The sequence below is a fragment of the Mercenaria mercenaria genome, chromosome 14 (assembly GCF_021730395.1).
Source record: "Mercenaria mercenaria strain notata chromosome 14, MADL_Memer_1, whole genome shotgun sequence".
Lineage (NCBI taxonomy): Eukaryota > Metazoa > Mollusca > Bivalvia > Venerida > Veneridae > Mercenaria > Mercenaria mercenaria.
The window spans coordinates 75,156,671-75,182,474 of NC_069374.1; the positions used below are offsets into that span (position 1 = coordinate 75,156,671).

The following is a 25,804-nucleotide window of genomic DNA, read 5'->3' on the forward strand; positions in this document are numbered from 1 at the left end:
ATGTAAAACCATCAGCGTCATATCCTCCTGAGTAACTCCGCCTGTGAAATAACTGTATGTGAAAATAAAAAGAAAATTCAATAATACTTTAATAAGAATATTTTCTTTCTCGTTTAGTGTCCATAAATATGCAGACAACAATAAAATCTTTTATAAAAATCTGAACTATTATAGATCGATTGATAAGAATGCTTCAGACCGCTTAAGTATATGGGGAGGGTGGGTAGGGCATTCACTATTTTAAACCTCACTGCCAAATATTTAACCTCGAGATGAATCAAAGTTCCGTTGTAAAGGTATATATATACCCAATACACAAATGCACGATAAGCACGAGGCTATTCCCGCCAACCTGAACTGTTGTAGAGACTGTTAAATTAGCAATACTGTAAAACAGTAAAGACTGTTATTATCGTACCGAGAATAATTTCATTTTGCTTAAAATCCAATGAAAACAGAACTTTTGTTGTGCCAGCAAGTAAAGATTAACCGACGGACGTTGAAACTAGGCTCACAACATTCTCATCCATCAGAAGTTTGTCAAAATTGCGAGACGTTAATCTAGAGAACCATGGTATACCTCTGGTATGCGAGAATGGACTCAAAATAGCTGGCAAAGTAACACTTGAGCCCAGGTAAACTAAAATGGACAACCCCGCTAAATTTCTATAATGAACTTGTCCATCTTTCAATTTGGACAGTACCATTAACTGTTAAAAGGGGGACATACCGTAAAAATAATGACTTAGAGGCGAGCAGTGCAGATCATGACCTGACTGCACGGATGTGCAGGCTGATCTTGATCTGCGCTAGTCGCAAAGGCAGAATCAATCGTGTCCATATGAAAAGGGTTAACTCGGAATGATGACGGCTAAAATATGATCCAATTGTGATTAGTCTATACAAGGTCCTAATTCCGAAGCAGTAAGTCCTGTCTTATTGTTACAAATTCCTGTCAGAAAATACTAATACACACGTGTCACCCGTGCTCTTCCGTATTATTATACATCCAATCCGATGTTATCAATCTGTATATTGGAGTCAAGTTTCAAAACTCAAGCATCTGACCAGCTGTTTAGGGCACAAAAATGAAATTGACCGATAGTTGTTTAACCTTTTGACAGTTGTCCCAGTTTTATAACCTAGACCCAGATAAGGTGGTGGGGAATTCTCGATCTTACGTTGAAGCAAGCAAATAATGTTTAGGTAATATTGCCCCTTTTTCAGCGACAAAAAGCATTATCGGTGTATTTTATAGGTTCGCATAGTTAGCCGTTGAACATTTCACTGAAAGGATCTTTGAATTTGATTTTGAAACGACAGTAACATCGATATATTTCAGATCCGATCCGGTATCCGGGTCATCCAGGGTCCGGACTGGCAGAGTAGGAGACAAGATGGTGGACTTGGCCATGCTGGTAGGAACATTATCAAACATGTCTTCACGCTTACATTGTCTAAAATGTGAAAATGCAGATTAGGCTATGGGCAACTGGACATAGTATTTTCATTTTAGAAGTTTAAAAGAAAGAAAAGATTTTGTTCTTTATTTATTATTTGATAATTAAAACTGACAATAGTGTTTAACGTATTTACGTACACATTACATATAATTGTTTATGTAAGAGAGATTGGTAGTTTTGTTCATGTTTGGTAAAAGAATTTAGCTGCTGACATGTTGTTTTACGTATCAGTGATAATGTAAACACAATTGCATACTTTTGTTTCTATTTCCAGGAACTATAATTTACGTACCGAAGGAAGGGTCATCAGACGACAAAGTGACCGTGATTTGGGACAACGGACGAGAGCTTCGCTATAGAGCGGGAAAAGATGGGAAATACGACTTGAGGGTGCTAGACAACGCTCCAGTGGGTAAGATAAAACTTACATTAAATATTTTTTTCTGTCTTTTCATATGCTATGAATTACAATTGAATGTCGAAGGGTCTTCCTTAGTTTATGGATTAACTGAGTGTTCATTTGCATAGACATGACATTTGGCGTGTTTATCGCTATGTTTCATTTCATGAGATAAAATGTGTCCTTTGAACGGTTTTAATTTTATTTCATTGTATTTTGATATAATTATGGTTACTTTCATGCACTCTGAATGTTCTCACTGAGGCACGAAATCGTTGACATAAAACAACAACAAAAATATCCCAACATACAGAAACGTGCTCCCACCGGTTATTTCAGTGCTTTGATTTGTTGACTGCCCATTTACCTTACTTCTAACGCGCGTGTATTTTTGCCATCGTTCTGTTAACAGCGTGATTTTGTTGACGCCGTGATCGTGATTTTGTTGACGCTTTGACCGTGATTTTGCCGACGCTTTGACCGTGATTTTGTTGAAGCTGTGACCGTGATTTTTGTTGACGCTTTGACCGTGATTTGTTGACGCTGTGACCGTGATTTTGTTGAAGCTGTGACCATGATTTTGTTGACGCCGTGATCGTGATTTTGTTGACGCTGCGACCGTAATTTTGTTGAAGCTGTGACCGTGATTTTGCTGACGTTGTGATCGTGATTTTGTTGACGCTGTGACCGTGATTTTGTTGACGTTGTGACCGTGATTTTGTTGACGCTGTGACCGTGATTTTGTTGAAGCTGTGACGCGTCTTCCTATGTGGGATACTTTGATCTAAAATATGAACGCAGTAATGAAATCTTGAACAAATGTAATTTAGTATTTCATACGTAGTGTTGTAAAATTTCATCATTATTTTGTTAATTGATTGTTATAAAACTATATCATTTAGGGTAAATTCGACATTTAAACATAAAATGTCTAAAAATTTAGAATTGTTTTTTTTATTATTTTTTTTTTTTTTGTTAGTTAAAGTTTCACACAAAATATATCTTTTTTTTTAAATGATATCTTAAACCTTTGCACACAATACTACCCCCCCCCCCCCCTTCACACACACACACACACACACACACACACACACACACACACATATTGCCTACCATGTGGACACTGCAGTTTTAACCTTCACTGTGGACACTACTTTCTAATGGTATTATTCAAACAGAATTGATAATTTTCTTACTCTATCTTATCATTGAGGCTACTCATTCGATGATTTACTGAAAATAGCCAATATAAACGAAGAAGGGGTAACTCACAATATGGACACCAATTAGTCGTTGTGGACACCAGCCTTATATGGTAGGTGTCTACATGGTCATATGGCTTCACATGTGCGAGTGTGCATACTTTTTGGTACAGGTAAAGGATAAGGACTAAGGGATCATTAAACACAATAGTATTTAAAGGCCTAGATCCACTACTATATAAATGTCCTCCACAATTCAATGAACAACTTCCATCTTATCTGCTGCTTATCAGCGATTATGTAACAGTAGCTGATTAAAGGGCAATTAGCTCAGCAGGGTCCCAACTAGACCATGAAGATGTGTGCAGTGGAGTTGAAAGAAATTAATTTTCCTTCAATGTGGAATACCGGTAATAATAATAATTACTATTATTTTGATATTATATGGATAACAATAATAATATAACATTACAAATAAAATAATAAAATATATAGTAATATTATTACAAATAATAATGATAATAAAACAAAGTTAAATTGTAATAGTGAAAAGTCAATGATTTCTTTGTGTTGACAAACAAAATTTTCCAATATCATAATTATTATGAAATTCATATTGATGAAGGTGATCCTTATATTTATTTAGAATATTTACAAAAAGAATTGGAAAATGGTTTTCTCGTATTTATGCAATCACCATTATTTGAATATAATACACTGGATAAAATCAAATTATTGTGTTCCATCTAATAGTATACTGAATTTTCAACTTCAGTAAGTTGCCAAAAGTGTACTTTTATCATGCTTTATTTTGTAACACTGAAATGCACATTCGGTTTCAATCTTAGACAAATGTTACATACAGTATTCTGCAAGCATTAAACAAAACTTTTAGATGAGTGAAAGTCACAATTTTCTGCAATATCACACGTCTCCAGACAGAATTTGAAAATAAAAACCTGCTTTTTTCCTAAAATAAAGTTTCTTATTATTTAATTATTGTGTTTGACCAACATATATTTTTCTTTACATAAAAATGCCAACAAATAGGTATAACTTTAAAAGTTATCAATATTTATGTTTCCCCTTCTCACTAATTGATACATTTGTAAGGTGGACTGACCTCCAATAAGCAATGATCCTTGTTTATTGGAACCATACTGTGATAGTCATTAGCCCCAAACTGCTGGTGAAGATAGAAATCCCTTGGCCCACTGCCAATATCTAGGCCTTTAATTAAAAATTTCTATCACAATTTCTGAAAACAAACACAGTGCAAAGGATGAATAGATGTATTCGGACCGCGAACACGTGTTTATCGTAAATAAATGTAAATGAATGATAATGGACTAATACTTAAACAAAAGTTCTGTACAAATTCTGCAAGAATGAATTGTTTGGGAGGTATAACTTAGACGAATGGATAAATCTTTAGCTTTCATTAAGAACGACAACCTCAGTAGAAGAACAACAATACTTTTATTTCAGTCAATTTATTATTTTTTTCATGAACGAACCCGTGATAGTAATTTGTCGATATATCATGACCTCTTAACATGAACATCCAGCAAAAACAATACTTTACATGAACGAGTGTCTGGGACTTTATGTAAAAAAACACACATAAACATTTTTACATTTTGAAAATGTATGTCTGTTAGATTTCTTTGCAAGTTTAACGGATGTTTCTTTTTCTGTTAACTTTTTTTTTCAAACTGACTTCATTTTTTCTTTAATCTTTGTATTTCATGATGGGCACGGAATATGATGTTCTTCCAGTCACGAGAAAGCAACAGGCTCCCATTTTTCCTTGCTTGTTCGCATTCTTCCTTGTTAGGAACTCTTAAGCAGCGGAGATTTTTGGCGAATGACCTTTGCATGACCGCTAACTGCTCCTCTGTCCAAGAAACGACCTTGATCCTTTTGCCTGTTTGTACTGGAAATTCTAATATATACAAGAAAAATGTTTCAGTTACTTTGTAAAAAACTCATAAAATCATAGTATAAAGAATCATGAAGGATAAAAAGAAAGAAAAAAGAATAAAGAAAAAATAAACAAACAAAGCTTTGAAATTAAAATGAATTAAATTTATCATATTCAACAAAGGGTTCTAATTACATTTAAGGTTTAGAAAGTACAAGTGGTAAAGAAGAAATATAAAATTGTTAAGCCTTAACATTAATGTCTAATTTATTTGAATAACGACTATTATTGACTGCAAAAATCAAGCAGTGATTGTGTTAAAACAATACCTGCTTTGCGTTTGGAAGCCGATGTTACACCACTGTTGTTGTTCTCATGACCAATCGAACTACAGACCTTCCTTTGGTATTCACACGCTCTGCGTTCTACAGGAGACTGAACTGGCTCACCGTCGCAGTTTTCATTACAAGTCAAATCTGAATGTGCATTAGACCAAAACAAAGTGAAATACCCGGTAATGATTGAAAAAAGAAACATGTTTTTTTTTGTTTTTAATTGTCCTAAAATTTTATTTAAAAGAAATTACTTCTGGAACAGTGAAGATTGAAATGGAAGTTCTTTTAGGCGAAAGATATATTGATAGAGTTGAACGCTCACTGACTTGGTGTCCACAGTGCGACTTAATGAAAACAGTGAGAGGAATTGTTCACATTTTTTATCATGTTATTTATGATATTTTATTGTTTGATATTGTTCAAATTATATTTATTTTACATATCTGTTGAAATTTATGTTTGTTTTCTCTTTCTGCAATGACTGTTAGTCATTCGTTTAAACAGTCTCTAAACATTACATTGATGCGCTATTTGACAGTAACTATACTTTTAATGGAAATTACAACTATACATTTACTTATAATTGTAACTGTCGTATCTGTAAATATGTTAGGTCGTACTTATGTAATATCAAGAATCTGAATAAACATGTTAATGTTTTATTAACCCCCCGACTGCATTTAGTGTGGAGAATCTTAATTACACAATGACTACATAATCAACTGCTTAGATTATTCCTGTTTTCATAATCAAATCATGTTAGAAATAACATGTGTAACCAGTTACACATCAGTTAGATTCCGATTGTTTAAAAAAATCGATATTAACATTATATAATCTACAATTACAGTTTAAATTAGGTGTCCACAAGGCTGATAGAATGATTAAATGAGCTGTAACTTGGTGTCCACAGTGCAGATTGATAATAGTTGAACGCTCACTGACTTGGTGTCCACAGTGCGACTTAATGAAAACAGTGAGGAGTAAATGTTCTCTATTTTTATCATGTGTTTTATCAAATATGATGTTTTATTGTTTGATATTGTTCAAATTACAATTTTACAGTTCTGTTGACATTTATGTTTGTTTTCTCTTTCTGCAATGTATGTTAGTCATTCGTTTAAACTGTCTCTAAACAGTACATTGATACGATGTTTGGCAATAACTATACTTTTAATGGGAATTACACAATGCATTTACTAAAAATTGTAACAGTCGTTTTTGTGAATACGTCAGGCTGTACTTACGTTATATGAAGAATCTGAATAAACATGTAAATGTTTAATTAAAACCCCCGACTGCATTTAGTGTGGAGAGTCTTAATTACACAATGACTACAAGATCAACTGCTTAGATTATTAATGTTTTCATACTCAAAACATGTCCGGAGTAACACGCGTAATAAATCACACGTCATTTAAATTCCATTTGGTAAAAAATAATCGATATTAACATTAGATTATCTACAATCACATATGTAATTTGGTGTCCACAAGGCAGATAGAATGATTTTGTGGGTTGTAACTTGGTGTCCACAATGAAAATTGACTGAGTTGAACGCTCACTGACTTGGTGTCCACAGTGTGACAAGAAAACACTGATGAGTAATGTTCAATTTTTTTATCATAAATTTTATTTATGATATGTAATTGCTTGATATTGTTCAGATTAGAATTTAACATATCTGTTGAGTTGTTTGTTTTTTCCGCTTCTGGCGTTTACTGTTAGTAACTCGGTTAAACAGTCTCCTAACCATATATTTAATAATTGCTTTACAGTGACTATACTTTTGATTGGAATTACACAAATGCATTCACTGACAATTTGTAACTGTCGCATTTGTAAATATGGCATGTTGCATTTACGTAATAATTATTAATTACGAAGAATCTGAATAAACATGTTAATGTTTAATTTAAATCCCCTACTGTATTTCAAAACATGTCAGAAGTAACACGCGTAATAAATAACACATCATTTAAATTTCATTTGTTAAAAACTAATATTTATCAACATTAAATCATCTATAATTACATATATGTTATTTGGTGTCCACAAGGCAGATATAATGATTTAGTGAGCAGTATAGTAGTCGCGACTTGACCGCGGTGGTTGACCTAAGGCTGATTATTCATATCGATTATTTCATTGTAGAAATAAGGGGTGCTTAGGTAGCCGTGTATCTAAATTTATGAATACAAAGAGAGGAATCGTTTTACGTACACTCCTTTTCAATAATAGGTTGTGCCTCTTTATGCATTATAATACAAAGGTCAACCATCGGGGTCAAGTTGCGTCCACTATATCTTGGTGTCCACAATGCAGACTGATAGATTTGAACGCTCACTGACTTGGTGTCCACAGTGCGACAATAAAAACAGTGAGGAGTAAATGTCCACAATTTTATCATGTATGTTATTTATGATGTTTTATTGTTAAATATTATTCAAATTAGATATATTTTACATATCTATTGATATGAATGTTTTTTCTCTTTCTGAAATAACCGTTAGTTATTCGTTTAAACTGTCTCTTAGCCAGATATTGAATCGCTGCTTGACAGTAACTATACTTTTGATGGAGAATCTTAATTATATAAAGAGCGCAAAATCAACTGATTAGATCATTCCTGTTTTCATATTCATAACATGTGTAATAAATTACAGCAACAACTAACCTAGTCGCAAACAGTATAAGATGAGGAACCCCATTCACACCAATGACTGTTATTCTTGAATTTCTCTGTTGTTTTTTGTCTGCATGATTTACTAGCCGTCCTAACGATGGTTGATACAGTTTTGGTTCCTCTGAGGCATCAATGCTACCATCTTAGATATACATTTATGAGACCAAATATAATCATGCATATTTCAAATGGATGTTTTTAATTTTGAAAATGCATTTTTATTCACAAGAGTATTTTCATGGATTTAAAGTTGCATTATATAAATAAAAGAAAGCATTAACATTAGTTTTCTTGAAGGAATCCGATTCACATTTATGTAAATGTTACACAGTACTGCCTTGCCTTTGATTACCTTATTCTAAAACAGACACAGATCCGCCTTTGCGTTTGATATCCAATTTTGTAGCTTGAATTTAAAGGCTTGTATCATTTAAAGGTTGAAATATTTTACATACCAGTACTTGACACCATTAAAGTCAAAGAAATATGAGTAGTTTGTATCTTTGTCTTTCACGTCGTCAGCTTTGGATAAAACGCCATGGTATTCCGCAAGGAATTTTCCATTTCTGATCAATTTTTTCGCAAAAACACCTCGACCTGAGACATAAAAAGTGAACATAGTGTATTTCATATACGTTAAAAATAAATTGTTTTACTTAGGCAGGTAGTGAAGAAATACTCCTATTCCTGTTTTATTTACTGCAATTTATAGCGGCTGAAAGATGTAATCAATGATTCTTATATTATATAAAACTATAAAATGTTTTCAGGGTAGATTTTTTGTTGCAACGTTTTTTTAATTAGTAGTTTTGATAAGCTGGATATTGTTATACATAATGATGCATTTGATTTACTGACCAGAGCCCGATAAAATGGTCATTAAGCACAGCAGCTATCTAATTATCTCTGACAGATGCTTTCTGCCGTCTAGTTTATCTGTAGCAGTAGAAAGGTTACTGCTAAACAGTAGTGTCACCTTTCACAAAAAGGCTCAAGTTTCTGAGAATTAAGATGAAAACAAAATGGTGTAATACATAAATTAAAAAAAAAGATCCTTTATCATGAAATTACTTACTCACGAATAATACCAACAGTCATTACAAACCAATATTTTGATAAGCATTTTTTTCTTTTAAGGTATTAGACACCTAATAGTTTTGTTGAAAATGGTATATTCTTAAAGTTAACCTTATTTCGCACTGTTTCATTAATTTAGGCAATTTTCATCGTGGCTATTTTCATAAATTGTGAATAAATATTACTTCCTCAAACTTTTATAGACACATTTTAAAGCGACGGTATATGGGGCCGTCTTATCAATATTGTAACTTTACGAGAAAATTGCGAAGTCTATTTCTCGTAAGTATATTGTTGAGACGGGTCCAATGTACATAATGTATTCAGAAAATTCATTACTTCAATGTAATGGTAAATAATTGCAAAACACATTATAAAACTTAATATAACTTTTTTCTAGTGCGTCTACAGTAATAAGGATCTAATCAGACAGAAATCTGATTCCGGCGTTAAAAACTTAAGGACCAGTCTTTTGAGACTGTTAAAATGTTGCTTTCTACATTACAAAAAATAACCATGGGACTGCGCAATTTCTAATTTCTATTCCTGAAAATTGTTATTTTTTCCAGCTAAATATTGCAAAGATTGCAATGCTCGATCTGGCATTTTATGTAAGTTAATGTTTATGACAATACGATTTTGCACCTATTTTGTTTTTAAAAAAGAAGATAAAATAGGCCTTCAATAGTCAGTTTTGCTTAACGCAGGTAATGTGGAATGCCGCAATGATAACTTTATAAAAATATCAGTCATCTGTTAATAGCAGGCAGTGTGTCATCAAGAAAATGGTAATTAAAGCGCGCGCCTGTTATAGTCACAACTTGGTACTAGTATAGTAAAACAAAATTAACACTAGATCTGTATATTGTTGAAAACTGAGCAAAAATGTACCTGCTTCTCAGAATTAAACTCTATTTGAAAATGCGTCGGAATCGTGTCTTTAACTATTATATCACAGCCGTCAGCACTGAAGAATAAATCATTACATATTGATTCATTGACCGGTAAAGAAAAAACGCACATCAAATAACATCAAAACTTGATGACATTGTTTTGCCATATAACTATTTGCCATGCTTTAATTAATGATACTTAAATCGATTATATGGATAGAAATAATAATGTTCAACTACACGTGTAAAATAAATGATCTTCATTCGATATGTAGAATTCTAATATTATTAATATGAATAGAAATAATAATGTTTAAATTCACATGTATAATACATTATATTGATTGAATTATCTACTACCTTCCAAATAGACAGTATGGATTCATTATTGGATACACATGTCCTTTAACAACCACTTTTCCAAGTGAAGCCTAGAAGTGAGAGAAAAACTATTTGAAATTATTTTTCCTTATCGCGAAAGACCGCAATATGTAAAAATCTAACGATCAATAGCATATAAATCTTTCTCCATATGATCAGTTATGTTATTAAAACACTTTGAAGTCAGAGATTGGTAGCATTTAATTGTTTAACAAAGTTCTTTAAACACATATTATCAAATACATATTTCTCAAATTAATTAAAGTAAGAAAAACTAAAAAACTATAAGTAACAAGCTATGAAGTAATAAACAAATTACCTTTGCCATTGTTGAAATATTCCGCATTGAATTAACTTTCTCTGTTGACATAAATTAGGGACAGATAAGGTTCATAAACCATATTATCGCCTGTTTTATCAGAAATTACTGCAAATTGCCCTTCAGACTGCCTCGGTAGATATAATTGCTACACTGCGGTGTCAGGTTACCGCACGGATCTCTGTGTGAGCGAAACATAAAATTTACAAGTTTAATGCACCTGTCAAGGTGTGCGTTTCACTGGTCCATAACGTTGGTTGACAATTCCTGATTTAAAGGGAAGATAACCCCTCTCTGACTTGTCTGGAGGTGTGATCTTTGTGGACACCATGTTCCGGTGTCCACAACGAAAAATGTGTCCACAACGAAGGTCAAAATCATACAAATGTGTCCACAACGGTAGGAATATGAGGGCACACACACACACACACACACACACACACACACACACACACAGGATACCTTTAGAATGATACATCTTTCACATAAATGGAGGAAACCATGGTCACGGATTTGATTGATCTCACAATAACATATTCGCTAGTAGCGACGGCCCGGATACTCGTATATGGAAATAAAGCTATGGTTATTTCAAACATTATCTTAGGAGGACCTGTTTCAGTGACCTTTTGAAAATCTGCTGCCATTTCCAAATGCAATAATTTAGGGAACTAATTATAGTAGGGTTGTTAACAGTAACATTTCAGCTTTCGATACGCTCAAAGAATATGTTGTGCTGGCAATGACAGTTTGGTGGCATTGTTATTTCCATGGTAACCCCAATTATGAGACATTTTTCTTATTACTTTTTATGCTCTCAAATGATTGGCCTATATATCTTTTAACCAGAAGTTATAGCTAATCTGAAAAATGACAACTAACTTTCGCTTCTGATACTGTTGACATGAGGTGGCCATCGTTTCCATATTTTATCAAATGAGATAACAACATCTTGTTTAATAATACAACACAGTATGTTTGAATATTACCAACAGATGTGCATATAATACCAAGTCTTTGAACTCCACCCCCTTATAATTTATAGAATTTTTATGCTGCATAGCCAGTATAACTGTTTTGCTCTGTACTTTATTATGAACAAAGCCTAATATTGTTTTTACTTGCTTTGTTGTTCAGTTTGTGTAAGTTAACATTGACGAAAGGCCAATTACAGACTATCTTGACTAGTTTAGAAATAAGGTAGGGTCACTGAAACAGGTCCCACAGAAAATCTGTAAGGCAGATCAGGGTTGGTTGTGATAAACAGTACCAAATATTTTTGCTGAAAGATTTTCGACTCTATTTTACATCCTCTGAATTGGAGAAGGCAGTATTGAATGCGTTCCAAATGACCATGAGGGGCCTCCGTGGCCGAGTGGTTAAGGTCGCTGACTTCAAATCACTTGCCCCTCATCGATGTGGGTTCGAGCCTCACTCGGGGCGTTGAATTCCTCATGTGAGGAAGCTATCCAGCTGGCTTACGGAAGGTCGGTGGTTCTATCCAGGTGACCGCTCGTGATGAAATGATGCACGGAGGGGCACATGGGGTCTTCCTCCACCATCAAAACTGGAAAGTCGCCATATGACCTAAAATTGTGTCGGGCGATGTTAAACCCAAATGACCATGTGATTATTTTTTACGGATCATTGCCTTTTCATGCGTTGAGATTGCCAATCAAAGATGGAGCCGAGAAAATCTGAAAAATTATAAACTCTGAGTTTCAGGAGTGATCTAAAACGTACACAACCGAATTATAAGCATTACGTTTTAATTTAGGTAGTCTTCGGTGAACTTGACATTGAATCCGTACCATATACATAGACATGGAATTATTTGAGGAACTATAATCTCGTGGTTGCTTATGGTTAAAATTTCATTCTCCGGTCATTCAAAATATGTATTCATAGTTGACTAAAACTTACAAAAAATTACAACCAAGTTGACATTTTACAGGGGTAAGACATACAGGTATAACATGCGATGTCTGCCAAGAGACTCCGATTATTGGGTTTAGATGGAAGTGTTCGTCCTGCGATGACTATGACCTATGCACTCCCTGTTATATGTCCGGAAAACACGACATCAGTCACAGCTTTCTCCGCATGGATGTTGAAAATATTGGAGCGTATGTATACTCACTTTTGCCGATCTTTAACTTGTTCAAAAATGTTGTTATCTCCAGGCCTGACAACTGTCTTCAAAATTGAGCGATCTTTTACTTGTTCAAATATATTGTTAACTTCAGGCCCAACGACAACTTTGTTCAAAAGTGACTTATCTTTTTTTAAAAAAATATTTCAAAACCTACATTTACTGCTGTATCTAACTGTTCATAATGTTGTTCAGTGTTCCAGTTTCCCCAAGAAGGTACGCAAAACCTAAAGATATACAAGGTGTGTTTAAAGGTGCGACAGTTATGCGTGGACCTCATTGGAAGTGGAAAAACGATGACGGTAAGTAAAGTTGCGACAATGAACGCATGTAATTCACTGGAAGTGAAGGAGAAAAATGATTGCGGTAGGTAAAGATGCGACAGTTATGCGTGGACCTCACTTGAAGTGAAGTGGAAAAATGACGGCGGTAAGCAAACTTGCGACACTCGCTGGAAGTGAAGTGGAAAAATGATGACGATAGGTAAAGATGTGACAGTTATGCATGGACCTCGCTGGAAGTGGAAAAGTGATTACGGTAAGTAAAGTTATGACAATTATGAACGCATGTAACTCACTGGAAATGAAGTGGAAAAATGATGACGGTATAGGTGTAGATGCGACAGTTATGCGTGGACCTCTCTGGAAGTGAAGTTGAAAAATGATAGCGGTAAGCAAAGTTGTGAAACTCATTGGAAGTGAAGTAGAAAACTGATGACGGTAGGTAAATATGCGACAGTTATGCGTGAACTTTACTGCAAGTAAAGTGGAAAAATGATGGCGGTAAGCATAAGTGGCTACTCTCACTGGAAGTGAAGTGGAAAAATGATGGCGATAGGTAAAGATGCGACAGTTCTGCGTTGACCTCACTTGAAGTGAAGTGGAAAAATGACGGCGGTAAGCAAAGTTGCGACACTCGCTGGAAGTGAAGTGGAAAAATGATGACGGTGGGTAAAGATGTGACAGTTAAGCGTTGGACCTCACTGGAAGTGGGAAATGATGACGGTAAGTAAAGTTGTGACAATGAACGCATGTAACTCGCTGGAAGTGAAGTGAAAAACGTTGACGGTAGGTAAAGATGCGACAGCTATGCGTGAACCTCTCTAGAAGTGAAGTTGAAAAATGATGGCGGTAAGCAAAGTTGCGAAACTAATTGGAAGTCAAGTAGAAAACTGATGACGGTAGGTAAAGATGCAACATTTATGCATGGTTCTCACTGGAATATTGATGGTGGTAAGTAATGTTGCGACAGTGACGTATGGGAGTGGAGAATGACGACGTAAATGCGGCAGTCATACGTAGACCTCAGTGGAAGTGGAATAATGATGACGATAAGTAAAAATGGGATAATACGTGGACTAAAATGATAGTGTTGATGATGCGTGGAACTTAATAAAATTTGGAGAAATAATTACGGTAAAATTAAATTGTCTGTGAAAGTATTATAGTTTTATTATGTTTTTTTTATATTTTGATGTGATGTCATTCTGTGAATCGTAGATACCTGTTTCCTATGCGCAGATAACGTGGGAATGACACTATATTATTAGCAACATAGGTATGGACATTTAACGTATATAGCATTTTCTCAAGGTTACTGTACAAATAACCAGAACTAATTCTAGCTTAATCTATTTAGGAGAATAAATGCGATGAAATTGATGATATAAATGTTTTTTACATAAAAACCATTAAGATAATAAAAATCAAATCCTTTGACATTACATGTTTATATAGGAGGTGGCGCTGACGACGGGGAGGTTCTTGACATTGTTTCGTGGCAAGGTTCCTCCCCAAGGGGCGGAGTCAAGGTTAAATGGAGAGCTACAAAGAAAGAAGGAACATACAGAATGGGCGGAGATGGATGTGTGGACGTCATATACACGGAGGAGGCAACTTTCGGGAAATATTATATTGAACACCTGCCTCTTGTTGGTAATAACTTAATCTAAATTTTTGACTGGCAACTAAAACATTTTACACAGGCAGCACAGTTTTGCCAATGCACAATCCTAAATGTGTAAGGCCCATTTTTCGGCACAATAAACATGTTATGTTTATTGTGTAAATGTACTTTCAATATTAGAAATCCCAATATTTATTGTTACAAATGTATATTTTTTTGTTTGTTTTTAATTGTGATGCAATTTTACATTAACACATACTGTCGTTTAAAAACATTTTTCATATTTATTTATCCAGTTATAACTATGGAATGTGCGACTTAATCTCGATTTTTTAGTGTTGCCTTGTCCTTTCAGATATTGTTAATCCAGGAGAAGTTATTCTAAAGAACAGTGACAAAGTTAGGGTGTCTTTGGACAAGGACCACTTTAAAAGACTTCAGGAGCACGAGGCTTATGGCGGATGGAGTGATAAAATGATGCAGGTAAGGAAGAACAAAGCACCAGGGATTGAAGGGTAGGTGAAGTCGACTGTTGTTTCGACATGTCAGTCTCAGAGTTTCTCAAATGCATTATTTAAACATGCTGAAATTGTAGCGAAACATAGACTATGGTCACAACCTACGCTTAGTTCGTTTTAAAATGCTAAAATATATTGCCTGACATTCAGCAGGGGCGGAGGAGTTGGGGGAGGGGGTTGTGGAGTACTGACCCAAAGTGTGCAGGAAAGCGCCATTGAAGATATGCAAAATTCCACGTGTCACATTTCGTTTTCGGATGCCCACCAAATATATGAAATGTTCGTACATCATACGTGTTTCTTTAGATAAATACTGGTTCAAGAATTGCTATGAATAATTTAAGGTTTGGAAACTCTGAGCTATGTGAGAATGAAGGTTAGTAAAAAGTAGGTTTAAAACGATATAAACAGTCGATGAGAAATGTGTGCGTTTAAAGCAGCATGCCTCCCGATCGTTCGACAACAAAAAATATTTTTTTTATATATCTGAAATAAATGCTTTATTTCTTAAGAGGGTTTAAAACTTGATTACTGACAAACTTTATGTTACGGAAACACATGAGAATTTGCTGTTTTTACTACTTTTTACGGTGAAAATCGAAAAGTGTTAGTCACGCTTTTACTCCAGGTAAACTCTCAATTATAAATATTTATATTTTGAATTCATTATCACTACTTCAGCTATAGCGCTATTGGTTACGACGACGGGAAAATGTCTTAATTGCCGCGGCGGTCCGGGGTTCAATCCCGACGCGGTCATCTTTTTTTCTTGATTTGGAACTTTTAAAATATTTTAGAAACAAAAATTTATATTCTAATGTTCATAATATGACCAAACTTCAATTTGAAAGAAAGATAATTTTCTAGCCAAATCTGGAGGCATGCTGCTTTAAATTCAAACTTTGACTTAGAATAGACTTACACACATAAAAATTAAATGCTTCCCTTTTCAATGGCATCGTTTATTCTTAATAAGCTTTTCAAGGACGGGTTAAACTTTACAATTTTAGTATTGATGTATGAATTCTACATCAAAATCGAGCTGAAATATATAGAGCACGTTTGTTGTATGCATCTAAGTATTTATAAAAGTTTAAAAAGATCGTGTCCCCATTTATACACAGTCTTGCATAATAGCGACATCTGAAAAAAGTCGAAAAGGTTGCGGTACATTTATATACAGTCATGCATGCTAGTAACATCTGACTGCCGTAACTGACTGCGGTTTTGAACATTTGACGATAAAGTAATGTTCATAGTGCTCAACTAAAACTAGAGCTTAAGTAATAATATAGTAGTCGCAACTTGACTGCGATGGTTGACCTTAGGCTGATTATTCATATCGATTATTTCATTATAGTAATCAAGGGTGCTTAGGGTAGCCATGTATATTTATATTGAATAAGTTTGTATACAGTGCAATATCAAAATATTTAGACTTACATTTCATCAGTTAAAACTTTCAAATACTCTAATTTATATTTACATAAATTTGTATTTCCTTTTCTCGTGCAGCTCGTGTTTTACGTACACTCCTTTTCAATAATAGGTTGTGCCTCATTATGTATTATAATGCAAAGGTCAACCATCGGGGTCAAGTTGCGTCCACTATACCTGACTGCGTTTATTTTTCTTTCTAGTGTATCAACGAGGTGGGAACTGTGGTGAAAATGTTGTATGACGGTAAAGCAGCCCGTGTACAGTATACGGACGGTCAGACTTGGACCTTAAACAGACAGGCTTTATATAGGGTATGTTAATGTGTCGACCAGCGTATACCGGAAAAGGCACAGTAAAACATTTGGCAATTTTCAGGCTATAAATTCTGAGCGAAAGGAGTAAATGTCATATGAGTACTAACATTAAATGCTTTTTGTTAAATAAAATTTTCTTAACCGGTGCAGACTGCAACATTACCACCTCCATGGGAGGGCTGATAGGCATTTTCCGGTGTTCCCCGTTAACCCGGGCTGCTACAATTTATTGAGTGTTAGTAGTCCTAGAGCTTATCTCTTTTGTTAACTTCTTCAAGCCAAAAAAAAAAAATTCTCACAAATGACCGCCTTACGATACTGTATGCATGTATACTACTATATGCTCATTGTTTTTAGCTGCACAGTTTTTCCCCGGGTGAGGTGATAACTATACTGGAGGATGATAACACCGTGAGAGAGTTACAGGAGGGACATGGTGGCTGGAATGATGAAATGAAATCGGTAATTTTTAAGGATTACTCCAGCTCTTAGATTTTGTCCGGATACTTTACAAGTACAATATTTTGCTTTACAAGTTATCATATAAGAGTAAATGTGCTGATAACAAAAGTTTTTATTTAAAATATAAAATAATGAATAGTTCCATGAGAAAACCGGTATTAGTAACAAAAAAAATCAAAATTGAGATAATAACATATTTATAAAGAACATTCTTTTATCTTTCAAATCCGAAAATTTGAAGTGATTATCTTCACTATCTTAAGAGCTACAATGTTTTTAAGTTAGTCACCGAGGGTATTTTGAGACGTGACGTTAAGAACGTCATGAAAGCAGTATGACGTCGTTGTGTATGGCGTGTATTTTTCAAGTCATTAATGGAACAAATTATGCGTAACACTTACTTAACATCATGCATTTGAATATTTAGGAACAGTTTAAAGCGATTTTACTGAAAAATAACTTAACCGTATATTTTTAGTTTCATCATGAGCCTTTTATCTATATACCTCTATATTTTCATGACGCATGGGTGTTTTGGAATTTCCGTTGCCATGACAACAGAAACAACATTTATATGAAAAATATGGTAGAATTTTATTGGTCTTAGATAACAATTACAATATATTAGTTTCCAGTTTTTGGGGCAACATAAGAAAAACAGCCATTTTTCAGTATTTTACACTACTAATTATACAATAGTTACATCATGTCACTAATACAGGTTTTCTCGTGGAATGGCCCAAATTGATTCTTTTCCTGTAATAGATCTAGTTTGTTAATTAAATGGCAAAACGCGACAAGAAGGTCGAAGTATGAACGTACATTTTTCATACATCTGAGTATTTATCCAACATGCTCATTAGATAGAATACAGCAAAATGTGTTGGTTTTAAGATATTATTGGAATCTAATATTTTACGTGAACTTTCAGACATTAGGTGCTATCGGCCGTATTGCCCGTATAGATTCTGATGGTGACATCAGAGTGAAGGTCGGAGACCGGGTATGGATCTATAGCCCAGTGTGTTGCTGCCCTCTCGAGGACCAGTCCCTATCGAAAAAAGCCCCGGACCTGACCAAGTCTGAAATGGAGCATGGAGAAGTGGACGATCTGAAACAGATGCAGCGAGATATGGAACGTATGTAGTGTTAATGCTGTATAATTCAATATGATAGTATTCCCCATGAATAGACCTTTGGTATGCGTAAAATTATTTTCAAATAACTTGGTACAGGCATTCTGCATAAAAAACGATGCATCACATACAAGACCCAGACCCATTGTAAAGATTATTAAGGTCAACAATTCCAGTTGTTTTTATGATCTGACTTAATTCACTTAAACAAAACATGATTTTTCTGAAACGTAGATTCCTAGTCCAAAGGTCAATGTCTCACAGATTGTTCTGAGTCTAAGTGCCATTATTCAAAGGATACACACGTTTTGATCCTAACATCTAACGGTGGGGATATCCATGTCCTATGGACACCTTTCTAGTTCATACTAGACATACATAATTTAATATAATATATATAAAACTGGCAGACACTGTGAAATCTGCAAGTTATTATTTTGTACGAAATAGGTTATGAAATGCAAAATATACGTGGCTCAGCTTTTTTCAGAAGCTTAATATTTAGAGGTTAATACACGACAGAGCCGGGCCGGGAGGTGATAATGGGCCCGGAAAATGAATTTCGGGCCGATTGTCACCTCCCGGCCAGGCTCTTGCGTGTATTAATGTCTTTAATACATATGATTTGTTGCACTACTCAAGTGTGTGTGTGGGGGGGGGGGGGGGGGGGGGGGGGGGGGGGGGGGGGGGGGGGGGGGGTGTGGGAGGGGGGTAGAATTACAACTCCTGTCGTTAGATTTCAGTGGCTAAATAGTTTGGGGTATTTTTGTCTCAAAATTTGTGTTTGCTCGTAAATCTAGCCGAAAGCAATTTGGGGTCATTAGTGAGTGTACTACAGTAAACTTATTCTTGCACATTTAGACAAATTAGATCTCTTGTCGGTCAGGAGCTAAGTAAATTCGTAATGTATGATAGATCTACTAGATCTATTTATCAAACTCATCAATGGTTCGCCATTCTAAAAATGTGAAACAACACATAATTTGAGCCATTTCATGAAAGAAAAACTGCAATTTTATTAACAATAGCTCTAGCTAGATATCTAGATCTATGTTTATAAAAAGCAGTCATAACATTTTCACTGAGAAGAAACCCGCAACTTCGTCGAAATAGGTGCGAATCATGCTGTTTTACAACGCATACTCGGACACTGTTGAAACTCGGAACTCTGGCTCCAAAGTAAATATGTGCATGTCCTGTTTTATTACTAATTTTAAGCAAAGCATTGTAGATCTAACAGATCTGCGATAAATAACGGTTTAACGTGTAGACCTTTGACAGACCATTATGACGTCTATGATGACGTTTTATGTAGCTATTGGTTTCACGCGCACGTGTTCACCGGGCGGATTATGATTATGAGTTTTCGGCCCGGGACGATAAGTGATAATTAGTGCGTGAAAGCAATAACCTACTGAAAACACATTCATTTTTGTTACCATATATAGTAACATATGTATTAATAAATCATATAATATACTGATCAATGGCCCCAAAGTCAGTTTATCAAAACACTGAAATTCCGTGATCATATGTAAATAACTCATTATAACTATTTCTGCACCATATATAGTAAGATATGTATTAATAAATCATATAATATACTGATCAATGGCCCCAAAGTCAGTTTATCAAAACACTGAAATTCCGTGATCATATGTAAATAACTCATTATAACTATTTCTGCAGGTGTAGCCGGTGCCTTAGCGGATTTATTTGTCGGTCTTCTTCGAGGTGTTCCGGATGATGATAGCGGTGATATGTCCGTGGTTGAAGCGGCCGCTAAAGGTGACATCGGCCGTGTGAAAGATATAGTTCGCCGAAGTCCAGACAAGGTATGGAAATATTCCCCGCTTTGCAAATTTATTTACACTATCATTATTTGAGTTGATAACATGTCAGTAAAAACTAATGCGGAAAAATGCTGACAATGCTCACACACAGAAATCACTCTAAAGGAACCCATAATCAAAAACTTTATTATACGACAACGATATTTGTATATGAAAAATGTCATTTTACAGGTAAATGCAAAACATGAGAACAAGACTGCGCTACAGTTGGCGTGTTACGAAGGAAAGATGGATGTTATAAAGTTTCTGTTGGACAATAAAGCTGATGTTAACATCAGTGATGATGAAGGAGATACTGCCCTTCATTATGCTGCTTTTGGGTATATTTTACAATTTAACAACTTAAACTTTAATTAACTTTTTCTACATGAAGTACTGTCCGACTTCATGAGAAATGTTAAGTACTGACTTAATTAAAATTGAACACAATGCTGGACGGCTTTTTACCAGAACGTTTGCTGGACGTCAAACAGTTTTTGAGGTGTTTGTTTGCTCCCAGGAGCGCGGGTACTTACAATTTTAAAAGTGGATGTACAAAGTAATGCCGGCTATAAGATTTGCATTGCCAGTTTTTTCTGTAAACACATTAGCATGATGTCATTGGAATTTTCATACGAACAAACCACCACATGTACCTCAAAAACAAGCTGATTTAACAGTTACAGCATGAATCAAGACTATTTCATAATTGTAAACATGTCATCCCTTAAATTGGTTTTTAATTGAAATGATTTTTTTTGTTCCATTTAAAAGATGACTTCAAAGGGTTATTTCCGTATAGCGTCCATTTTTTTTTTCACTAAATTTGAAAAAAAAAATAAAAAAAAGCAGATGACACACATTTCCAGTTTCTCTCATGCTTTCAAATAAAGTTTTTAAATACATTGTTTACTATGTAGACAAGAAGAGGGAGCACTGGGGCTGTTATTACAAAAAGGAGCAAAGCTGGACATGCAGAACAAGAAAGGGCAGACAAGCCTACATATCACTGTAGGCAAGGGTTCTGTCCCTTGTACAAGACTGTTGATCAAGCATGGTGCCTCTGTGAACTTGAGGGTAATGTTTAAATAGTCACACTGTTTGTTATTCCTGTATGTCTAAAGAACTGAAAACAGACAATAAATTGCATAATATTTATTATGTCCCCTGGAAAAACTTTGATGTAGTCAGGGAATGTATAATCGCTGTCCATACGGACTGTAGATGGCGGCAATCCATTGCATGGATGTAACATATAGCGACAATAACAAAACTATCTTATAGATGCCATCTTTAAATTACACACTTATCATCTTCTTATGTACCTACAGGATGAGGATGGTGACAGTCCAATGCATGACTGTATTATACAGCGGCGCAAACAGAATTATCTTATAGATGCCATATTTAAGTCTCCGAGACCAGACTTTACAGTGAGCAATGGTAAAGGATTTAACGTGTTACAGTGGGCCGCATTAAAAGACTGTAGAAGGTGAGTATGAAAACAAGAGGCCATGATGGCCTTATATCGCTCACCTGAGTTTAGTTGCTTGCTTAAACAAATTTCTTTGCTTAAGCTTCACTAACAAAAACTAGGTGAGTAGGTCATGGTAAAGATTATTCAAGATAATTACTGAAATCTGTTTAATAATTGTACCTCCCGACAACAAAGTTGTAAGGGGGGTATACTGGTTTCAGGTTGTCTGTCTGTCTGTCTGTCTGTCCGTCCGTCCGTCTGTCTGTCTGTCCGTCTGTCTGTCTGTCCGTAGACACAATCTTGTGTGCACCATCTCTCCTCATCCCCTTGACACAATTTAATGAAGCTTCACACAAGTGAGCAGTAACAACAGTAGTTGTGCATGGGGCATGTTAGGTTCTTTCAGAAAAAAAAATTGCAGAGTTACGGGACTTTGTTTTTTGTTACTATACTTTATACATAGACACAATCTTGTGCGCACCATCTCTCCTCATCCCCTTGACACAATTTAATGAAACCTCACACAAGTGATCAGTAACAACAGTAGTTGTGCATGGGGCATGTTAGGTTCTTTCAGAAAAAAAAATTGCATAGTTATGGGACTTTGTTTTTTGTTACTTTACTATATACATAGACACAATCTTGTGCGCACCATCTCTCCTCATCCCCTTGACACAATTTAATGAAACTTCACACAAGTGATCATTAACAACATTACATGTGCATGGGGCATGTTAGGTTCTTTCAACAACAAAAATTGCATAGTTACGGGACTTTGTTTTTTGTTAAGATACTATGTACATACAGCCTGCATATGCAATCTTGTGCGCACCTAATCTTCCGAACCCTTGCACACAATTTAATGAAACTTCACACAAGTGATCAGTACCAACCCTAGTTGTGCATGGTGCATGTTACGTTCTTTTAGATAAATATTCTGCATAGTTATGGGACTTTGTTTTTGTTACTATACTGTATACATACAGTCTATATACATACAGTTTATATACTTACAGTCCACATAATTATGCAATCTTGTGTGCGTCAAATTGCAATTTACTGTGTCAGTGCATGCGTGGGGTACATTCATCACCTTTACTGATAGCTCTAGTTTAAACTGGTGGTCCAAATTTCTTTGCTGTAGCCTCAACAACAAGAAAGTAGGTCAGTAGTTCAGGGTTAAAAATATTTAAGATGAGCATTGAAATCAGTATCAAAAGTTATAAACGTGGTCCAAATTTCTATGCTGTACCTTCAAAAACAAGAAAGTAGGTCAGTAGGTCATGACTAGGACAATTCAAGATGAATATTGAAATCTGTATCAAACATTATGCTTGTGGTCCAAATTTCTTTGCCACTGCTTCAAAAACAAAAAAAAAGTCTATGTAAAACAAGGGACCACCCGGGCGTGGCCTATTCTGATCCCCGGGTCATGATTTGAACAATCTTGGTAATGAACCACTAGAGCATAACACGTACTAAATATCTGAGCTCTGGGCCTTATGGTTTAAGACAAGAATTTTTTAAGGTTTTTCTCTGTACAAGTCTATTTAAACCATGTGCACCCCAGGGCGGGGCCATATTTGACCCCAGGGGGATAATTTGAACAATCTTGGTAGAGGACCACTAGATGATGCTATATACAAAATATCAAAGCCCTAGGCCATGTGGTTTTGGACAAGAAGATTTTCAGAGTTTTTTTACCTATATATGTCTATATAAACCATGTGACCCGTAGGGCGGGGCCATATTTAACCCATAGGGGATTAATTTGAACAAACTTGGTAGAGGACCATTACATAATGCTACATACCAAATATCAAAGCCCTAGACCCTGTGGTTTTGGACAAGAAGATCGGGACGGGGCCATATTTGATCCTAGTGGGATAATTGGAATAATCTTGGTAGAGGACCACTAGATGATGCTACGTACCAAATATCAAAGCCCTAGGACCTGTGGTTTTGGACAAGAAAATTTTTAAAGTTTTTCCTTTCGGTTGCCACGGCAACCAGAGAATTCTGTGTGGAATTCAATTCTTTGAACAATTTTAAAGAAGACCATCCAAGGAACATCCCTGTGAAGTTTCATCAAAACTGACCTGGTGGTTTAGGAGGAGATGTTGTTTAAAGGAAAGTGTGGACGGACGACGGACGGAAGTTCCTACATATGGGTATTTATGTGGCTACTTTTTTGTTCTCTCTATTGTTCTTTTAGCCACGTAAAAGAAAAATAGCCACATAAAAGCCTTACGGAATGAATGTCATCAAAGAAAAAGTACAGTTACCTATGGTTCCTATAGCTACTTAAGTATGCAAATGTGGGCTCGGATGGACGGACGGACGACGGACGGACGGACGACGGACGGTGAGCGATCACATAGCTCACCCAGAGCACTTTGTGCTCAGGTGAGCTAACAATGCCTCAGTATGAAAGGTTATTTGTCCCTTTTTAAAATATACTCGCTGTATAATACTTGTATCGTACTGGCACTATTGGTAGGAAATTTAGACATTCACTGACTAAAATTCATGATTGATTGAATGATCTCCAAATCATTTCTCCATTGACACACAAAAAAGAGTATTTTATTAGTCATATAAAGGTTTGTATTTGTAGCAATTTACATGTCCATTTCTTACATAAAACGGGTGTTCAGTCTGTGCAGGTGTATATATTTCAGTTTGATAAAGTAAATTAAATATTTTTAAGGAAAACATCTATAATGAGGCATAATTATTATGTGTTATGTATACTGTCTATCAGGGCCGCTGAAATCATCATATCAAACAAATCGTCTGTGATTGACCTGAAAATGCCGGAAGGTTTCACGGCTCTACATATCTGCGCTGCCAACGACCATGTGGAAATTGCGAGCGGTCTTTTGAAGGTAAATCTCAAATATTTATAATAAACCTTTCAGGTAAGCTATTCTGGTTATGAATTTAAACGTCGTTTTCTAACAAAACTACTAGAAAAATAAATGTTTTGCAGTATTTTAGATTAATTTTTTTATGCACATTTTTTTTCAGCAGTTCGCCAAATTTCATACGTTTAGAAATTCTTTAGAATAATATTAAAACATGAGTAGACTAACATGATCAGAAACTCAACAATGCTTCTGTTAAAACAGCGTGTGTCAGGTTTCATTAGTATGATTCACGGACGGAAAGGTTTCTCTTACAATCCATTTTCTTTAGATCTTGGAAGAAGTTTAGAAGACACATTTTAGGTTTATCCTATCGAATTATATCAATATGGAAGTACATTAAATCGGGATCGGAAAAATAGAATTTTTAAAAATATTCTATGACAGTTGTTCTGAGACCCATTTTGTCCGTACTGGATATACTTGGCAAGCAAAGACACCAAAAAAAAAAAACAAACAAAAAACAAAAAACAAACGAACAACAACAACAACAAAAAAAGGAGAAAAATAAACCACAACAACAACAAAAAAATGACATGCTCAGTGGGATGTGTACAGATTTCTTTTGCCGAATATACTGTTAAGCATTTAATTTCGTTGAGATACCCGCTGTTTAAGTTGCATTGCAGGGACACAGACAAAACTTTAAAATAAAAATTAAATGATTTACTTTCAGGCTGGAGCAAATAAAGATGCGCGTGACGGGAGTGGTAGAACACCACTAATTGTAGCTGTCAGTCAAAGTCATAAACGTACTGTGGAATTACTGTTAACTTATGGTATGATATATAACACGTCTAAGTTTACAGTTCATGAGTGGCACGTTATTGTAATAGTATGACCATTGTTCCAAAAATAAAAAAGCAACTCAGTAAATATTTGAATAATAAAGATAATCTACATTTGGTTAATTTAAATTAATAAAATGGTAGTTCACATATTTTTCTCACATTATAGCTGT

General features: G+C 35.1%; 2 protein-coding genes across 6 annotated transcripts in view; one reads left to right on the forward strand and one right to left on the reverse strand.

The window, feature by feature from the left end:
* The window catches only part of LOC123527724 (E3 ubiquitin-protein ligase mib1-like), a 32,261-nt gene that overhangs the window by 1,093 nt on the left and 5,364 nt on the right, over nucleotides 1-25,804 (forward strand). For 2 of the 3 annotated variants that reach the window (XM_045307365.2, XM_045307364.2), the window contains exons 2-16: nucleotides 1,343-1,418; nucleotides 1,738-1,875; nucleotides 12,635-12,806; nucleotides 13,028-13,134; nucleotides 14,569-14,766; nucleotides 15,093-15,220; nucleotides 16,896-17,006; nucleotides 17,367-17,471; nucleotides 18,403-18,610; nucleotides 20,297-20,442; nucleotides 20,632-20,780; nucleotides 21,360-21,516; nucleotides 21,771-21,931; nucleotides 24,681-24,804; nucleotides 25,520-25,622. In XM_045307365.2, the coding sequence (XP_045163300.2) occupies nucleotides 1,343-1,418; nucleotides 1,738-1,875; nucleotides 12,635-12,806; nucleotides 13,028-13,134; nucleotides 14,569-14,766; nucleotides 15,093-15,220; nucleotides 16,896-17,006; nucleotides 17,367-17,471; nucleotides 18,403-18,610; nucleotides 20,297-20,442; nucleotides 20,632-20,780; nucleotides 21,360-21,516; nucleotides 21,771-21,931; nucleotides 24,681-24,804; nucleotides 25,520-25,622 (2,083 nt within the window). Of the gene's footprint in view, nucleotides 1-1,342; nucleotides 1,419-1,737; nucleotides 1,876-12,634; nucleotides 12,807-13,027; nucleotides 13,135-13,744; nucleotides 13,779-14,568; nucleotides 14,767-15,092; nucleotides 15,221-16,895; nucleotides 17,007-17,366; nucleotides 17,472-18,402; nucleotides 18,611-20,296; nucleotides 20,443-20,631; nucleotides 20,781-21,359; nucleotides 21,517-21,770; nucleotides 21,932-24,680; nucleotides 24,805-25,519; nucleotides 25,623-25,804 lie in introns of those variants that run through there. The other variant, XM_053523920.1, reaches the window with a different exon arrangement.
* LOC128546026 (uncharacterized) lies at nucleotides 4,308-8,801 on the reverse strand. 3 transcript variants are annotated; one of them, XM_053523923.1, is made up of 4 exons: nucleotides 8,466-8,801; nucleotides 8,002-8,145; nucleotides 5,319-5,465; nucleotides 4,308-5,010 (listed from the first exon to the last, which is right to left on the reverse strand). In XM_053523923.1, exons 2-4 carry the CDS (start codon nucleotides 8,033-8,035, stop codon nucleotides 4,787-4,789), a joined length of 405 nt encoding a protein of 134 aa, XP_053379898.1. In that variant the 5' UTR covers nucleotides 8,036-8,145; nucleotides 8,466-8,801; the 3' UTR covers nucleotides 4,308-4,786. The 3 variants fall into 3 exon arrangements, with proteins under 3 accessions (XP_053379898.1, XP_053379897.1, XP_053379896.1); XM_053523922.1 differs by having other exon boundaries at nucleotides 8,363-8,801; XM_053523921.1 differs by lacking the exons at nucleotides 8,002-8,145; nucleotides 8,466-8,801 and having other exon boundaries at nucleotides 5,319-5,785.